Source organism: Xiphias gladius, chromosome 16 (assembly GCF_016859285.1).
Source record: "Xiphias gladius isolate SHS-SW01 ecotype Sanya breed wild chromosome 16, ASM1685928v1, whole genome shotgun sequence".
NCBI lineage: Eukaryota > Metazoa > Chordata > Actinopteri > Istiophoriformes > Xiphiidae > Xiphias > Xiphias gladius.
This window is the reverse complement of record NC_053415.1, coordinates 24863994-24880259: the sequence shown is the minus strand read 5'-3', so window position 1 is coordinate 24880259 and position 16266 is coordinate 24863994. Positions and strand designations below refer to the sequence as shown.

Sequence of the window (16266 nt, the reverse complement as noted above, 5' to 3'; positions counted from 1 at the left end):
GATTAAACACAATTCATATCAAAATAAGAGCATCCTTTCTTCTTTCCGCAGTCTTTTGCTACGGTATAATAGACAGACAGAGTTGGCGACTAGCTGGTGAACACAGGGGGAACATGTGAATTCCAGCAACATGCAGCAACCGCTGCAATAATCAGGCAGCGTGGTACATGAAGGATCAGACTTGAAACTACTTTACAGGGGAAATGATGAACAACTCTCCTCACTCTACCAGGGGGATCCTTATACTTAGAATGTATAAGAGTAGAACTGATCAAAACAAACCAAAATTTGTAAAACTCTTTCAGTTCTGTTTTTTCAATTCGTCATCGTGGGTTATTGAGTTCAGATTGACGAGGGGGGAAAAAGTGAATTTAAACAATTTTAGAATAACGCTGCAACATGAAAAAAATGTGAAAAAAAGAGAATGGGTCTGAATGCTCCTCCAACTTAACAGGAAGTTAGATCCTATCGGTAAGATGCTTGAATTCGTTACACGAAGCCAAATGTGAATACACAGCACTGCTGGCTCCCCTTGAGTGTTAATTAAATCGAAAAATAAAGCCGTGTTCAGTTTTACCAAAACATATATACACACACACACACACACACGCCCATTCTGTTACTAAGACCTTTCTCATCTAATTAGCCTCCGAACACTGAACTCAGTTGTGAAAACTTTCTCAGCCGTTTATACTGTGGCTAAGAAAGTTTTCACACCTGCTTGCACGAGGGTGAGATGATGACATCAGTGAGGACATCAGATGTTGGGGGGGAAAAAAAACGAACGCCAACGTGATGCGGTGGGTTCAAATCAAAACATGATGCAATCGTATTCTAAGAAACAAATGGCTCGCCCAAGAAAACAGAAACTTTTTTAGCTGAGATCTTTCTGATGCAACCTCAGTACATCAACACATGATGCAGTCATTGCTTAAAGGGGCAATTCACCCAAATCACAAAAAAAGAGAGAACAGCTCAGTACGATAGAGGTGAATTCTATTTTGTTTGTGACATTTCAGAAACCCAGCAGCACTAATCCAGACTTCGCTGTAAACACTTCATACAAGTACCTACCTACCTTTCGTTGACTAAATAGTCTCTTTCATAACTAATAATAGTCTGAATAATAATAGGTTTTCCAGTCAAAAGAGTCAATGTGTCAATCAAAATAGACTGAAAGCAACTTGTTTTAACCCCTCATGTCCAGCGATTGTGTCTGTTCAATGTGGTGGTCTGAGAATGTGACCTGCGACCTCCAGTGTATACTGGGACAGTTTGTAGCCAAGTGTGAGGCCGCTGGGATGAGGGTCCGCACCACCAAGGCTGAGGCCACGCTACGCTGCCAGAAAACAGTGAATTGCGCACTCCAGGTATCTCGGGGTCTTCGTGAATCACAGTAAGACAGGGCCCGAGACTGTCCAGTGGACTGATGTGGTGTCTGCAGTAATCCTCACATTGGACTGGACACTTGTGGTGAAGAGGGCAAAGCTCTTGACTTATCTATCCATCTACAGTGCGTTTGGACCCTCAGCTTTTGTCACAAGCTGTGGGTAGTAACTGTAAGAACTTGCTTTCAGATGTAAGCAGCCGCAAATACAAGTGGATACAGATCAGTCTCTCTGAGACGAAACAGAGCCAAATGGGCTTGAAACCCTACATCTGAACCAGAAATGAACAATGGAAAAAAAAAAAAGCTAGAGAAAAAGGCAATTTACAGCAATTAGTAACGTCCTGTGTTTCCCCTTTCTGATCAGTGTGTGTTCACTATTTCTTTGTGCCATGGCACTGAAGTTTGCTGTGTGGTGATTTGATTAAAGACAAATTAACTGAGGAATGTGCAACGTTTTAGCAACTGAAATAAGGAAGTTCCTAAATCTTTTGTCACAGGGCTCTTCGCCAAAACAGGGTCTCAATATCAGGTAATAAAGCAGCACCCACGGCCTCAACGTGTTAGAAGGTTTTATGCTTTAGCAGCGCATATTCCCAAACAAAGTTACTCAAGTGTACAGAACTCGTCTCCGTATGCAGCAGCATTTGTTTCAGTTTGGAAAATATTTGTTTACTTTTACACAACTTCAGATTTCCCTGTTTGTTATGGCCATGAGACACACACACACACACACGCTCACCGTGTGTTATTAAAACCCCAACTGAGCCCTCAGCAATTCTCAGTGTGTAGCCCATTAGCTGGTGCTCATGGCTGTGTACCGCTCTGGCTAGGACAGTTTTCACACCTGCTTTCATTAGTGTCTCATGATGACGGCGCTGCAGGCAGAGGTGTCACTGCACGATAACAACAAGCTCCGACACCAACACATGATGCAATCATTGCACCGACAATTCGGTGGACCAACAATTCAAAGTAAGAAGTAAACAGTAGTGGTTTCTAGGTGGCATCACTTCTGCTGTTATCTTCAAACATTTGTAGTGCAACCCCTACACATCAACAGATAATACAATCTCTGCTTGAAGGATCCGATCACCCGAATCACAAAAGAATGAGCATATTCTGCCACATGTCGGCCTTGCAGACAAGATACAACCCTTAGAAAACTTCTTCTTCTTCTTTGGTGAATGCGCTCATCTTCTGTATATATACTGTAACGCACTGCACTGTGTAATAGGTGCAAACAATCGGAGGTAGTTTCCACGAACCATGTTGCAATATTTCAGAAATACTGTATATGGTCGCGCAATACAGAATAAGTTACTTTTATTACAGCATATAAAGAAATGTATGAGTCGTAACAGACTTCAGGACAATAATTCTCAAAGAAGCAAATTAATTTATTAATTATGTGACATTAAACATACTGAACATAAATTGTTGTGTATCTGTAGAGGTAGCCTAATCATTAACAGATCTTGTGTAGAGGAATATGTAATGCAGTGGTCACTGTACTAAACAAAATATAAAGGAAAATGATGACTTCGTAATGGAAGAAGGACAGAGAATTTATTTCTCTTGATCAACTTGTGCAGTTGAGGTTTGTTTACTCGTGACAGAGATGGAAACTTGTTCCTGACACCTAAGTCCACTGTATTTTTTTGAGGTGTATGTTTACATATGTAGAGCTGTGTTTACATGGAGGCCCTGGGTCGAAGGTCCTCAGAGGGGGCCTGACAGGTTGGGAAAGAAAGATTGAAACCATACGTTAGTGACAGTTTTTAGGAAAACAACTGCCTTGTTTAAGAGTCGGTGGCCAAGGCTGGTTTTCAGAGCGGTTCACCGGCTTCACACCCTCTCACGAGCAGATCTGCAGGTGCTTGACTTGATGCTGTACTTCTTTGTAATAAACCTTTATATGCAATCAAGACGGTGTCAGTGGAGTCTCCTTCATCCTCTTCACACCATCGACACCATCTAATAAACTACATTTTCCTCCTCAATAATGCTACCAACTAAAGTGACTGCTCAGAGAAGTTGACGGAATCTCCTGAGCTTTAAAACATTAGGTTCGTTTGGGATTAGATGTATATGAACGTAATTTGTAGGAGAGAGGGTTGCAGCAGGAGGCAGCGAGAAAAATCCGCTTTTCGTGGCGGCCAGTTTCCATCTACAGGAAGTCACAGAAACACTCGCATCCTATCAGAGCCAATCCTGATTTCATAAAAATGTTATCAGGCCAATCTGTTCTACTTCTACTCAGTCTCCAGTTGATTTAATTGATAGTAATAATTCTTCTGTATGGCGGGGTAGACTATTGAAATGCTGTATAGACAATAGTATCTGTTTATGGTTTAACCTCTATATTACATGTAAAGCATGCCGTCGTATCAGTTTAGCTGGCCAGACTTTTGTTTGCTGTCCCTCTTAAACTACATAAATAAATTCAAGACTGTCGGGGCTTCACATCTGCACAGGTGTCATTTTCAGAATCTTCGCATCCCCCTTACCAAAGATTTTTGTGTCACCTAATACTTCCAGGAACTGAATCAGTAATAATAGTATAGTAGAGCTCGGACATCTATCTAGTTGGCTTTCTATCTAAACCCAGGCTTCTTGAATGTACTCCTGAATGTAGTCAAACGGAGTAAATTATAAATCTTTAAAAAGCAAACACATTAAATTCCCAACAAAGTGGCAACATGCTGCTTTGTGGGCCGATTGGTTCAGTCATGCAGAGTGTTTCCAAGACTTGAATTCCATTTGCCACACAACATCGCATTCAAAACTACATTGTCAGAAAATAAAATACACTATACAAAATACGCCGTCAACTTCAAAGGAACGGTGTAAATTTGGTAGTTTTTTTCATTCAAAAGGCTACACCCGTGCATCGACGCCACCGCCATCTTGCCAGCTGCGGGTGTAGACGCAGCACTCCCTGAAATAGTGTCATGTTTTTCTTTTCCTTTTTGTTTTGTTTGATTTGGTGGCAGCGAACTCCCAAAAAATACACCAGCACTCCATTACGGGTGCCTTCCAGCACTCCCTCCAGACGCTGGCAAACCCAGCAGAGATAGCCAGGCTCCCTGGGTGTCCGTGTCTTACCGTACCCAGTAAAAGACCTTAATGATGGCGGAAAGGCAGGAGGAAGAAACAAGGCTGTCAAACCGGAATTCTAACTGGGCTAAAGAGGAACCCTCACAAACCTCCACACCCCTGTATCTTCATGCCAACTACAGGACTACTTCCTACTACTTCCTGTCCCAACAGGATGTTCACCAAACTGCTTCACCTAGGTCAGACCTAGCCTCCACTTCTCTTCTAGCCTGACACTCAGCTCCAGTGCCCCACTGAGTCCCCTTCTCCATTCCCTATGCGCATATGATTGTGTACCTGCTCACCCCACAAACACAATAATCAAATATGCAGAGTACACAACGGTAACGGGTCTGATGTAAAACGGGGACGAGACAGCCTTCAATAATTGCAGTCAGAAAACTGATGGACTACAATGACACAGATAGTTTCCTGCACTGGGTTACCTGCTCAAAGTGCTCGCAGGGCAGAGGGTGAAAACAGTAGAAGGGAGAAAAAACTGAAAAAATGAATAATAACTGATGTTGCAGTCTCTTAGCGTTCATCTTGAGTAGCTTCATTTAATCATCCACTGAACTGATTAGGGAAAGCAGTCTGGCCTCTGATTCTCCAAATGGAGTTTGGACAACATTTGTCGATTGATGTACCCTAAATGAAAAGGGTCCTTAGCAACAGCTCGCTGAAAGCAGCAGCGCCAGCTACGTACCTTTACTAACGTTACTTCCCCTAATTTCCAGCCGGCTGTCTCCTGTGCTAGCTCCTGCAGCTCGGTTGCAGGAACTAAAACAGGAAACAACTGCCGTTGAGATTAGAGATTAGATTTAACCAAAACACTTTCTTTCCAAACTGTCAAATGAAACATGAACCTTCATTATTTTATGTATATATTTATGATTTAAATTTAAATAAATGTTGTCCTTTTCTATTGAGTGTATCATTTCAAAAGTTACACTAAGCTTTGCTTTTGAAACATAAAATATGAAAATGTTGTGTATCAGATCATGAGAAATTGAGTTTTGGATCAGTGCAGGTTTCGATAATGTTCCGAGAAAAGATAAATATCTGCTTCTTTGATAAAAACTGAAGCCGAGAAGGCAAATTGTGACTCCCAAAAAAATTGAAATTCTGTTGTGTGCTGTGCTAACAGTGAAGCCAAAGATTACTCTTGTAGAAACCGTTTTATCGAATTTATCCGTTTAAATTAGTTCACCTGCAGATTCTGGGTCAGTTGAGGAGCAGGAAAAAAGTCTGAATGTACCTCCTGTTTCCCATGGAACCCGAACACAACAGCTGACCCCTCTATCCTAACAGAAAGAATTACATTTACATATAAAAAAAAGACACATAAAAACGATATATCATCAAATATCACATTTTAAAACATTATCGGAACATTATTGAAATGTTAGGAGAGGGAGCTAAAAGAAAACAAAGAAGAGGGCACGTTTACAATATGGAAAAAAAGCGCGGTGGGATGCTTGAGGGACGAGGGATTGTAAATCTCCACGTAAATGTGAAAATGTGAGCTGCAGCGTGGAGGAAGAAAAGGGAGGAGCATGATAAAAGAGGTCAGTGGCAGCTGCCATAGCCCGGCAGCTTCTCCTCTCTGATGATGGAGACCCTGGAAGGAGCTGAACTCTGCTTTCCACAGCTCAACTCCTCCTGCAAGAAGCCGACGCATCCTCACACTGAGGCCATGCTGATTTATGTCCTGCTCTCCTCCATCTCTCTTATCACTGTGGCTCTAAACCTGCTGGTCATCATCTCCATCTCCCACTTCAGGCAGATATCATAATTTAAAATGTCATGATGTATAGAAATAACTTGACCTTTATGAAGAAATAGGTTTGATCTGGTATACAGAGGTTGTCACACCTGGAGTCATTTTGTGGTCGTTCATAATAACAATGCTTTCTTTCTCCTTCTTGAATTTAGACACATTGTCGCATGATTCTAATTGCTGAAAGGAATGAAATCATTTGTTATGGCTGTTTGACTGTAGTATGTTCAGTGATGATATTCTCCCTCTCCAGGCAGCTGCACACCCCCACCAACCTCCTCCTCCTCTCTCTGGCTGTCTCAGACCTCCTCGTGGGCTTCCTGCTGATGCCGGTTGAAATCATCTACATAGACACTTGCTGGTTTCTTGGTGACTTTCTGTGCACTCTGTATTATGTTGTAGACTACATCATTACCTCTGCCTCAGTAGCCAACATGGTTCTCATATCTGTTGACCGCTATGTGGCCATTTGTGACCCTCTTTGTTACCCCACCAAAGTCACTAAGAGAAGAGCACAAATCTGTGTTTGTTTGTGTTGGGTTTGCTCTTTTTTCTACAGGATTCTCCTTTTAAATGACCACATGGAACAACCAGGCAGGTCCAACTCCTGCTCTGGAGAGTGTGTGGTTGTCATAAATTACATGGCAGGAGTTGTTGACCTTGTTTTCACTTTCATTATTCCCTTTGCCGTCATCATAGTTCTGTATCTCAGAGTGTTTGTGGTGGCTGTGTCTCAGGCTCGAGCCATGCGCTCTCACGTTGCAGCTGTAGCAGCCCTACGCTCGGGGGCTGTAACGGTGAAGAAAATGGAGATGAAAGCAGCCAGGACTCTGGGTTTTGTTGTGATTGTCTTTTTGTTATGTTTCTGTCCGTACTATTACCCCACTCTGGCAGGCAAAGACACCTCAGTCAATGCTTCAGCTGCAGCCTTTGAGATCTGGCTGGCACATTTTAACTCCTGTTTGAACCCCGTCATCTATGTCTTTTTCTACCCCTGGTTTAGAAAATGTATTAAACTCATTCTGACACTTCAGATACTGAAGCCTGACTCCCGTGATACTAAACTAATATAGTGACAGGGGTACTGGAACTTTGTCTTTAAACTATGATGTCCGTTATTGAATGTAAAATGCATAAGTTTGTGTTGCTCTTGAGCACAGATATCTAGGATCATGTGAAAACGTGTCATTGTTCTTTAATTGTAATGCTCACCGTATATGTGTATATACATTAAAGTCTTGATTAATCTCTGTGAAACATTCTGCCATCAACTTGCATCTGGTAAATACCTATGTACACAGAAATTTATGTGTGAAACCTAAACAGGCCATGTAGCTTGTGACTTAATATGCTTTGGAAATAATAATTTAAACAGAAACGTGATCACACAGTCATTTAAATATGACATCAATGTAAGATTAAAAACGATGTGCCATGTATCACTTGTATTATAGAGACTGTGTACAGTTTCCCCACTTCTGTAGCTTTGTTTAAGAAATAATTTGACTCCATACAAGTCATTCTTAAAACATAAAACAAATATATTATCCTTTTCAAACAACTTAAGGCCAAACAGCAACGTGTGTGTTCTTCATGTACAGTGCATCTGGTATTTCCATAATGAGTTCAAGCCAGAAAACCTGCACTGATCCAAAACTCAATTTCTCATGATCATAATTTTCATATTTTGTGTTTCAAAACCAAAGCATAGTGTAACTTTTGAAATGATACACTCAATAGAAAAGGACAACATTTATTTAAATCTAAATCATAAACATATACATAAAATAATGAAGGGTCATGTTTCATTTGACAGTTTGGAAAGAAGTGTTTTGGTTAAATCTAATCTCTACTCTCAACCGCAGTTGTTTCCTGTTTTAGTTCCTTCAACCGAGATGCAGGAGCTAAAACAGGTGACAGCCGGCTGGAAATTAGGGGAAGTAACGTTAGTAAAGGAGCTCAAATGGTGCAAACAATAATCATACAGGCCCAGATCTAAACTGTCGGAGGGACATTTTTAAAACACACACACCCACACACACACGTATACTGAGTGTTGCAGCAGACCTTGCTGCCCATGGGAGAGCAGCCCTTTACTCTATACATCACAATCGACAAATGTTGTCACAAAGCCCTTATATCCAGTTTATTATACTCAACCAGATCACACCATCAAAGCTTAGTGTTATCCCTAATCTGTTCATGTGGACCCCTGATCCACGTGGTAGACTACCCGTTATGAAACAGGCTCAGAGCTGGTTTCTGCAGTGCACACAGACCACAGAGGCTGAACCGTGATCCGTGTTTTCCGGCGTGATGGGAGAGAAAACGAGAATGAATATTGTAGAAATTCGTATGCTGTTCATATCTATTCAGAGCGCATTATGTGGTCATGTCTGAATAATGTTTTGATATTCACTCACACCCTTAGTGGACAGCTTGTTGTTTTTGAATGTCCTAAGGAAGTAGATGTGGTGCTGTGCCTTCTTGACCAGAGCGGTGGCGTTCCGTGTCAGGTCTTCAGTTATGTGGGTTCCCAGAAATTTAAAGCCGGAGACCCTCTCCACATTGACTCCAATTGATGTTCATGGGAGAGAGGTCCTTGCGATGTCTTCTGAAGACAGTTAGAAGTTCTTCGGTTTTGTTTGTGTTAAGTGACCAAATTGCCCAGCCTGTAGACTTGGCGCTTGAAGGCTGTCTCGTCCCCGTTTGACATCGGACCCGTTACCGTATAATCTGCAAATTCGATTGTGTTTGTGGGGTGAGCAGGTACACAATCATATGCGCATAGGGAATGGAGAAGGGGACTCAGTGGGGCACTGGAGCTGAGTGTCAGGCTAGAAGAGAAGTGGAGGCTAGGTCTGACCTAGGTGAAGCAGTTTGGTGAACATCCTGTTGGGACAGGAAGTAGTAGGAAGTAGTCCTGTAGTTGGCATGAAGATACAGGGGTGTGGAGGTTTGTGAGGGTTTCTCTTTAGCCCAGTTAGAATTCCAGTTTGACAGCCTTGTTTCTTCCTCCTGCCTTTCCGCCATCATTAAGGTCTTTTACTGGGTACGGTAAGACACGGACACCCAGGGAGCCTGGCTATCTCTGCTGGGTTTGCCAGCGTCTGGAGGGAGTGCTGGAAGGCACCCGTAATGGAGTGCTGGTGTATTTTTTGGGAGTTCGCTGCCACCAAATCAAACAAAACAAAAAGGAAAAGAAAAACATGACACTATTTCAGGGAGTGCTGCGTCTACACCCGCAGCTGGCAAGATGGCGGTGGCGTCGATGCACGGGTGTAGCCTTTTGAATGAAAAAAACTACCAAATTTACACCGTTCCTTTGAAGTTGGCGTATTTTTGTATAGTGTATTTTATTTTCTGACAATGTAGTTTTGAATGCGATGTTGTGTGGCAAATGGAATTCAAGTCTTGGAAACACTCTGCATGACTGAACCAATCGGCCCACAAAGCAGCATGTTGCCACTTTGTTGGGAATTTAATGTGTTTGCTTTTTAAAGATTTATAATTTACTTCATTTGACTACATTCAGGAGTTTGACATAATCGCCTTTGGTCTTCTGACAAGATGAAATTTGCATATGGGAGGAGAGGAAGGAAAGAGATAAATCAGCTGCATGACAAAGGGCCTTAATCAGAAAGCTGTCAGAGCTCGGCAGCTTCTCCCCTCTCTCTGACAATGGAGGCCCTGGAAGAAGCTGAACTCTGCTTTCCCCAACTCAACACCTCCTGCAGGAAGACGATACGTCCTCACTCGGAGACCTCGCTCATCTACAGTCTGCTGACCTGCATCACTCTGCTCACTGTGGTTCTTAACCTTCTGGTCATCATCTCTATCTCCCACTTCAGGCAGAGATAACATTAGTAGATTAGAACATACTGACAGCATTTTTTGTGCTTATGTTTAGCATGTGATACACTGTGTAGGACACATACTTCTATGTCTACCAATGTTACTTTGAAAGTTAATGATAACTATGATTATGGTGTTTTTGAGATAATCAGTAAAAGTGTTATTGAAAAAATTACTAGTAAAGCAAATCACATATCTCACATATCAAGCTGCTGCATATTTACTCACTTTCTCATCTATGAAACAAATAGTGCACAAGTAATGTTTTCTTTGTTTGTTTAGGTGTTTGATGAGTGAATATTGGTCATTTGAAAAGGCTTTTACAACTGTAACACTGTGCTGTATTTCTGCATGTTGTTACAGTACAGTTCATTGTTCTAGTATTATAACTGTTAATAACTCTTATTTCTACAGCTTCTGAATATAAAAATGTCTTCAGTGTTGATATTCTCCCATTTCAGGCAGCTCTTCACCACCACCAACCTCCTCCTCCTCTCTCTGGCTTTCGCGGACTTCCTCATGGGTGTCCTGCAGATGCCAGCTGAAATCCTCCTCTTCCGAGGCTGCTGGATCCTGGGTGACTTCATATGCGCTGTGAATTACTTTTTAGGTTTCCTCATTGTCAGTGTTTCAGTGGGAAACATGGTGCTCATATCGGTTGACCGCTACGTGGCTATTTGTGAGCCCATGTCTTACACCACCAAAGTCACTGTGAAAAGAGTTCAGCTCTGCATTTGTCTGTGTTGGATATTTTCTGCTGTCCACAGCAGCTGGATACTGAGGGATTTCCTCAAACAACCAGACATGTATAACTCCTGTTATGGAGAGTGTGTAGTTGTAATTAATTTTGTTGAAGGAGCTGTTGATCTTGTTCTATCCTTTCTTTGTCCCATTGCTCTCATCATAGTTCTGTATCTGAGAGTGTTTGTGGTGGCTGTGTCCCAGGCTCGTGCCATGCGTGCTCACGTTGCAGCCGTCACACTCCAGCGTTCAAAGGCCGTAAAAGCTAAGAAATCTGAAATGAAAGCAGCCAGGACTCTTGGTGCTGTAGTGGTTTTTTTTATGTTGTGCTTCTGTCCATATTATTGTTTTACTGTTGCAGCTGAGAACAACTTGGTAGAGGCGTCATCTGCAGCCGTTGAGATTTGGTTGTTCTATTTCAACTCCTGTCTGAACCCTGTGATCTATGTTTTTTTCTATCCTTGGTTCAGGAAATCTATTAAACTCATTGTTACACTTCAGATACTGCAGCCTGGCTCCTGTGAGGCCAATTTAATGTAGAGAGAGACAGGGATGGATTGACTGAAACCAGTTCTTTCCCTGCAAAGGGGAAATTATTTTTAAGCTGTCATCAATACACTGAATTTCCTTGTCTCAATGTCTGGAAAATAAATAAAAATATGGACCAAATGACTGTATGTTGTTCACATATGAATTTACGTATAAACGTGTCTGTACAAGACAGCCTGATGTCACCATTCTTTGTTTGTGTGTGATTGCACATGTATATTATGTGGGATCTTACGACAGTCATCATGTTGTGTATTGTATCCTCATGGCAACACCTGTTTCCAGTAACACCTAGTCCTATAGGGTTTCCAGCCAAAACACAGTCCTGAATGGGAAACTGTTTTTGCGGTAAAGTAAGGTAACTGACTGTATTTCATGATTTCAGAAACAATTATTCTCACCAGTGTTATCCGCTTCTGATACTATGATATGAAAACCTGAGATAAAAGCAACATACGTCATGTTTTGCAGCTGCTAGTTCAGAGTGCTGGCTCCTTTTTTATTCCAGTTGAAGAGAACTCCATCAATCAGGCCTTAATGGCAGAACGGCTAGATGGAAGCCATTTTGAGTTAAAGGCATATGACAGTCTGCTTTGGAGTTTGCCAAATGATATTTAAATGACTCTGAGAGTGTGAGGGAAAAAAAAACTCTGGTCTGATCAAACAAAAACTGAACCTTTCGGGCAGAACTCTGAACACTATGTCTGATGAACACCAGGCACTCCTCGTTACCTGGCTAATACCATCTCCATGGCGAGGCATGGCGGTGGCAGCATCATGCTGTGGCGGGGGGGTTTCCTCAGCAGCAGGGGCAGGGAGATTGTCAGAAGTGAGGGGAAGGATCAATGCAGCCCAATACAGAGAGGTCTTTGAAGAACACCTGCTCCAGAGTGCTCGTGACCTGAGACGGGCGCAATGCTTCCCCTTTCAGCAAGACCGGAGTCATGCAGCCAGGAAATCTCTGGAGTGCCTTGAGACAAGTCTCCGACTGTCCTTGAGAGGCTGAGGCCAAAGCCCAGACTAAAAGTCAATAGAACATGCAGTGTGATGGAGCTTGAGGGGATGTGCCTGACAGAATGGGATAAACTGCACAAATCCGGGTGTGCAAAGTTGGGTAGCGACTTACTCAAAAAGACTCTGAGCTCTAAATGCTGCCAATGGGACTTCTACAAAGTTCTGAATTAAGGGTCTGAATACTTTGCAATGCAAAATACACGGCAAAGCACAAGAGGCGGCACTAGTGCCCCCTCCACAGGCAGTAGGACCTTTTCAACGCTGCAGTCCCGTGTGCCTATGGACCTGTCTCCGAGGCTTACAGTGGAAAAGTTTGGAGTCCATAAAAATCCCCAAATCAATGCGGAGTTTGCTGGGGAAAAGGGGGAGACCACTGGAAAAATGGTGTAATGCTGCTACAACTGATGACTCACCATGATTTAATCCTGATAAGATTGAAATTTAAAAATGTTTAGCATAGGCGTGTATTTAAATGAACAAATCGCGGCTGTGTTAGCTAACAAGTTTGTGCACACACACAAGACTGTGTTTTTTCACTCATCCACTGAACAGTCAGAAAAAAACCCTCTATATGCCTGTTTCTCAGGTTAGCATCAGTGGGCCGTCAGCGCCCGCGTACAGAGGAGGGGTAGTGCTTCTATTGTCACGAGCCTGGTGCATGTGAAAGCCCTGTGTTTTGTTGACCCCTCCAACTACCCCACCCCTCGTCCTAACATGGACTTTGTCGCTCTTTACACTATGTCACCCGACTTCCTCCTTTGCTCCCGTCGTAATGACTACAGCCGCTGGAGGTCGCCTAACAACCAAACGTAACGTGCTGGTTATAATAAGCTGGCGGCACGGATGACAGTGAGGACAGAGAAGATTCTCGTGACAGCAGTTTAACCAGCTGAGTGTGCAAATGCTAAATTCTGGGATGGTATGGGTGTTGCAGCGCAAGCCTGGTCATTTGCATGGAATTCGGTGGCATGATGTTTTCAGACTAGTTGCTTGTTTCTCCTGCCTTTTTGGAGATGTTCCTACTCAGATAACGGTACTTAAACATGACAGAGTTATAGGAAACTCCAAACCGGACGCCTAAACAACAGCTCTGTCATGTCAACCAACAAAACAAGACTCTGATGAAACACTTGCTGAAACATGGAATGGCTAAACCCAGCTCCAGCTTGTGGAGTTTGTGCTTCTGTTTCCACGTGCTGTACTACTGCAGGAAAATGTGGATGGAGTAGACCTTCAGCTATTTGCCCCACAAGTTTAGAAAGCACCAGACAAAATATTCCACTATCAGAAAGAAAACCTAGCCCTGTTGTTGCCCTGCAACACCGAAGCTCTGTATCGGCTCCATCCGCTCGTCATAATATACAGTCACCACAACCCTTTCATGTTCCTCTCCGCATGTAGCCACGCTGTGGGCTTTATTGATGAAAGTCTTCTTCAATCTGAAAAACAGGCATAAAAAGGGATTGAAAAATGTTTTAGCTGTCCTGAGCGGTCCGCCTCTGTGTTTTTAATTAATTGTTTTATTTGACGTTTATTTTGATTGTGTAGTCCTACTTAACATAGTCTACAGGTAACAGAGTTTGGGAGTTAGGGTTGTGATTGTGTATTATTTGATATTGCAAACTTAGTTTGATCTCGTTTTTGAGAATCAGGGACACTAGTTCAGGCAACATCAGGATATTAGACTACAGCACAATAGATGTAGAACAGATAGATAGATACATATATCTATATATATAGATATATGTATATGTATATAGATATATATATCTATATACAAATATATATATATAGATAGATAGATAGATAGATAGATGAGTACCAGGGCCCAGAATATGACCTACTCAGCTTTAGCCTTCTGACAAGATGAAATTTGCATATGGGAGGAGAGGAAGGAAAGAGATAAATCCGCTGTATGACAAAGAGCCTTAATCAGAAAGCTGTCAGAGCTCGGCAGCTTCTCCTCTCTCTCTGACAATGGAGGCACTGGAAGAAGCTGAACTCTGCTTTCCCCAACTCAACACCTCCTGCAGGAAGACGATACGTCCTCACTCGGAGACCTCGCTCATCTACAGTCTGCTGACCTGCATCACTCTGCTCACTGTGGTTCTTAACCTTCTGGTCATCATCTCTATCTCCCACTTCAGGCAGAGATAACATTAGTAGATTAGAACATACTGACAGCATTTTTTGTGCTTATGTTTAACATGTGATACACTGTGTAGGACACATACTTCTATGTCTACCAATGTTACTTTGAAAGTTAATGATAACTATGATTATGGTGTTTTTGAGATAATCAGTAAAAGTGTTATTGAAAAAATTACTAGTAGTGATTCCTCACATATGAAGCTGCTGCACATCCAGTCACTTTCTCATCTATGAAACAAATAGTGCACAGAAGTAATGTTTTTTCTTTGTTTGTTTAGGTGTTTGATGAGGGCATATTGATTGTTTTGCAAAGGCTTTTACAATTGTAATGTTGTGCTGCATGTTGTTACAGTAGGGTACATTCTTCTAGTATTATGACTGTTAATAACTCTTATTTCTACAGCTTCTGAATATAAAAATGTCTTCAGTGTTGATATTCTCCCATTTCAGGCAGCTCCACACCACCACCAACCTCCTCCTCCTCTCTCTGGCTTTCGCGGACTTCCTCATGGGTGTCCTGCAGATGCCAGCTGAAATTCTCCTCTTCCGAGGCTGCTGGATCCTGGGTGACTTCATATGTGCTATGATTTACTTTCTAGGTTTCCTCATTGTCAGTGTTTCAGTGGGAAACATGGTGCTCATATCGGTTGACCGCTACGTGGCTATTTGTGAGCCCATGTCTTACACCACCAAAGTCACTGTGAAAAGAGTTCAGCTCTGCATTTGTCTGTGTTGGATATTTTCTGCTGTCCACAGCAGCTGGATACTGAGGGATTTCCTCAAACAACCAGACATGTATAACTCCTGTTATGGAGAGTGTGTAGTTGTAATTAATTTTGTTGAAGGAGCTGTTGATCTTGTTCTATCCTTTCTTTGTCCCATTGCTCTCATCATAGTTCTGTATCTGAGAGTGTTTGTGGTGGCTGTGTCCCAGGCTCGTGCCATGCGTGCTCACGTTGCAGCCGTCACACTCCAGCGTTCAAAGGCCGTAAAAGCTAAGAAATCTGAAATGAAAGCAGCCTGGACTCTTGGTGCTGTAGTGGTTGTTTTTATGTTGTGCTTCTGTCCATATTATTGTTTTACTGTTGCAGCTGAGAACAACTTGGTAGAGGCGTCATCTGCAGCCATTGAGATTTGGTTGTTATATTTCAACTCCTGTCTGAACCCTGTGATCTATGTTTTTTTCTATCCTTGGTTCAGGAAATCTATTAAACTCATTGTTACACTTCAGATACTGCAGCCTGGCTCCTGTGAGGCCAATTTAATGTAGAGAGAGACAGGGATGGATTGACTGAAACCAGTTCTTTCCCTGCAAAGGGGAAATTATTTTTAAGCTGTCATCAATACACTGAATTTCCTTGTCTCAATGTCTGGAAAATAAATAAAAATATGGACCAAATGACTGTATGTTGTTCACATATGAATTTACGTATAAACGTGTCTGTACAAGACAGCCTGATGTCACCATTCTTTGTTTGTGTGTGATTGCACATGTATATTATGTGGGATCTTACGACAGTCATCATGTTGTGTATTGTATCCTCATGGCAACACCTGTTTCCAGTAACACCTAGTCCTATAGGGTTTCCAGCCAAAACACAGTCCTGAATGGGAAACTGTTTTTGTCGTAAAGTAAGGTAACTGACTGTATTTCATGATTTCAGAAACAATTATTCTCACCATTGTTATC

General features: G+C 42.2%; 3 protein-coding genes across 3 annotated transcripts; all 3 read left to right on the top strand.

Annotated features, from left to right (window-relative positions):
* Nucleotides 1-6095: 6095 nt before the first annotated feature.
* LOC120801732 (trace amine-associated receptor 13c-like) lies at nt 6096-7339 on the top strand. The gene is made up of 2 exons (XM_040148943.1): nt 6096-6268; nt 6520-7339. Exons 1-2 carry the CDS (start codon nt 6096-6098, stop codon nt 7337-7339), a joined length of 993 nt encoding a protein of 330 aa, XP_040004877.1.
* A 2608-nt stretch (nt 7340-9947) lies between these two features.
* On the top strand, nt 9948-11402 carry LOC120801813 (trace amine-associated receptor 13c-like). The gene is made up of 2 exons (XM_040149072.1): nt 9948-10117; nt 10583-11402. The coding sequence occupies exons 1-2, from the start codon at nt 9948-9950 to the stop codon at nt 11400-11402; spliced, it is 990 nt and encodes a 329-aa protein (XP_040005006.1).
* A 3000-nt stretch (nt 11403-14402) lies between these two features.
* Nucleotides 14403-15846, top strand: LOC120801807 (trace amine-associated receptor 13c-like). Its single transcript, XM_040149058.1, has 2 exons — nt 14403-14572; nt 15027-15846. The coding sequence occupies exons 1-2, from the start codon at nt 14403-14405 to the stop codon at nt 15844-15846; spliced, it is 990 nt and encodes a 329-aa protein (XP_040004992.1).
* The last annotated feature ends 420 nt before the right edge of the window (nt 15847-16266 follow it).

Coding starts and splice junctions, on each gene's coding strand:
- LOC120801732 (XM_040148943.1), top strand. CDS start 6,096: ATGATGGAGACCCTGGAAGGAGCTGAACTCTGCTTTCCACAGCTCAAC. Junction 6,269..6,519: donor ATCTCCATCTCCCACTTCAG/GCAGATATCATA, acceptor CTCCCTCTCCAG/GCAGCTGCACACCCCCACCA.
- LOC120801813 (XM_040149072.1), top strand. CDS start 9,948: ATGGAGGCCCTGGAAGAAGCTGAACTCTGCTTTCCCCAACTCAACACC. Junction 10,118..10,582: donor ATCTCTATCTCCCACTTCAG/GCAGAGATAACA, acceptor CTCCCATTTCAG/GCAGCTCTTCACCACCACCA.
- LOC120801807 (XM_040149058.1), top strand. CDS start 14,403: ATGGAGGCACTGGAAGAAGCTGAACTCTGCTTTCCCCAACTCAACACC. Junction 14,573..15,026: donor ATCTCTATCTCCCACTTCAG/GCAGAGATAACA, acceptor CTCCCATTTCAG/GCAGCTCCACACCACCACCA.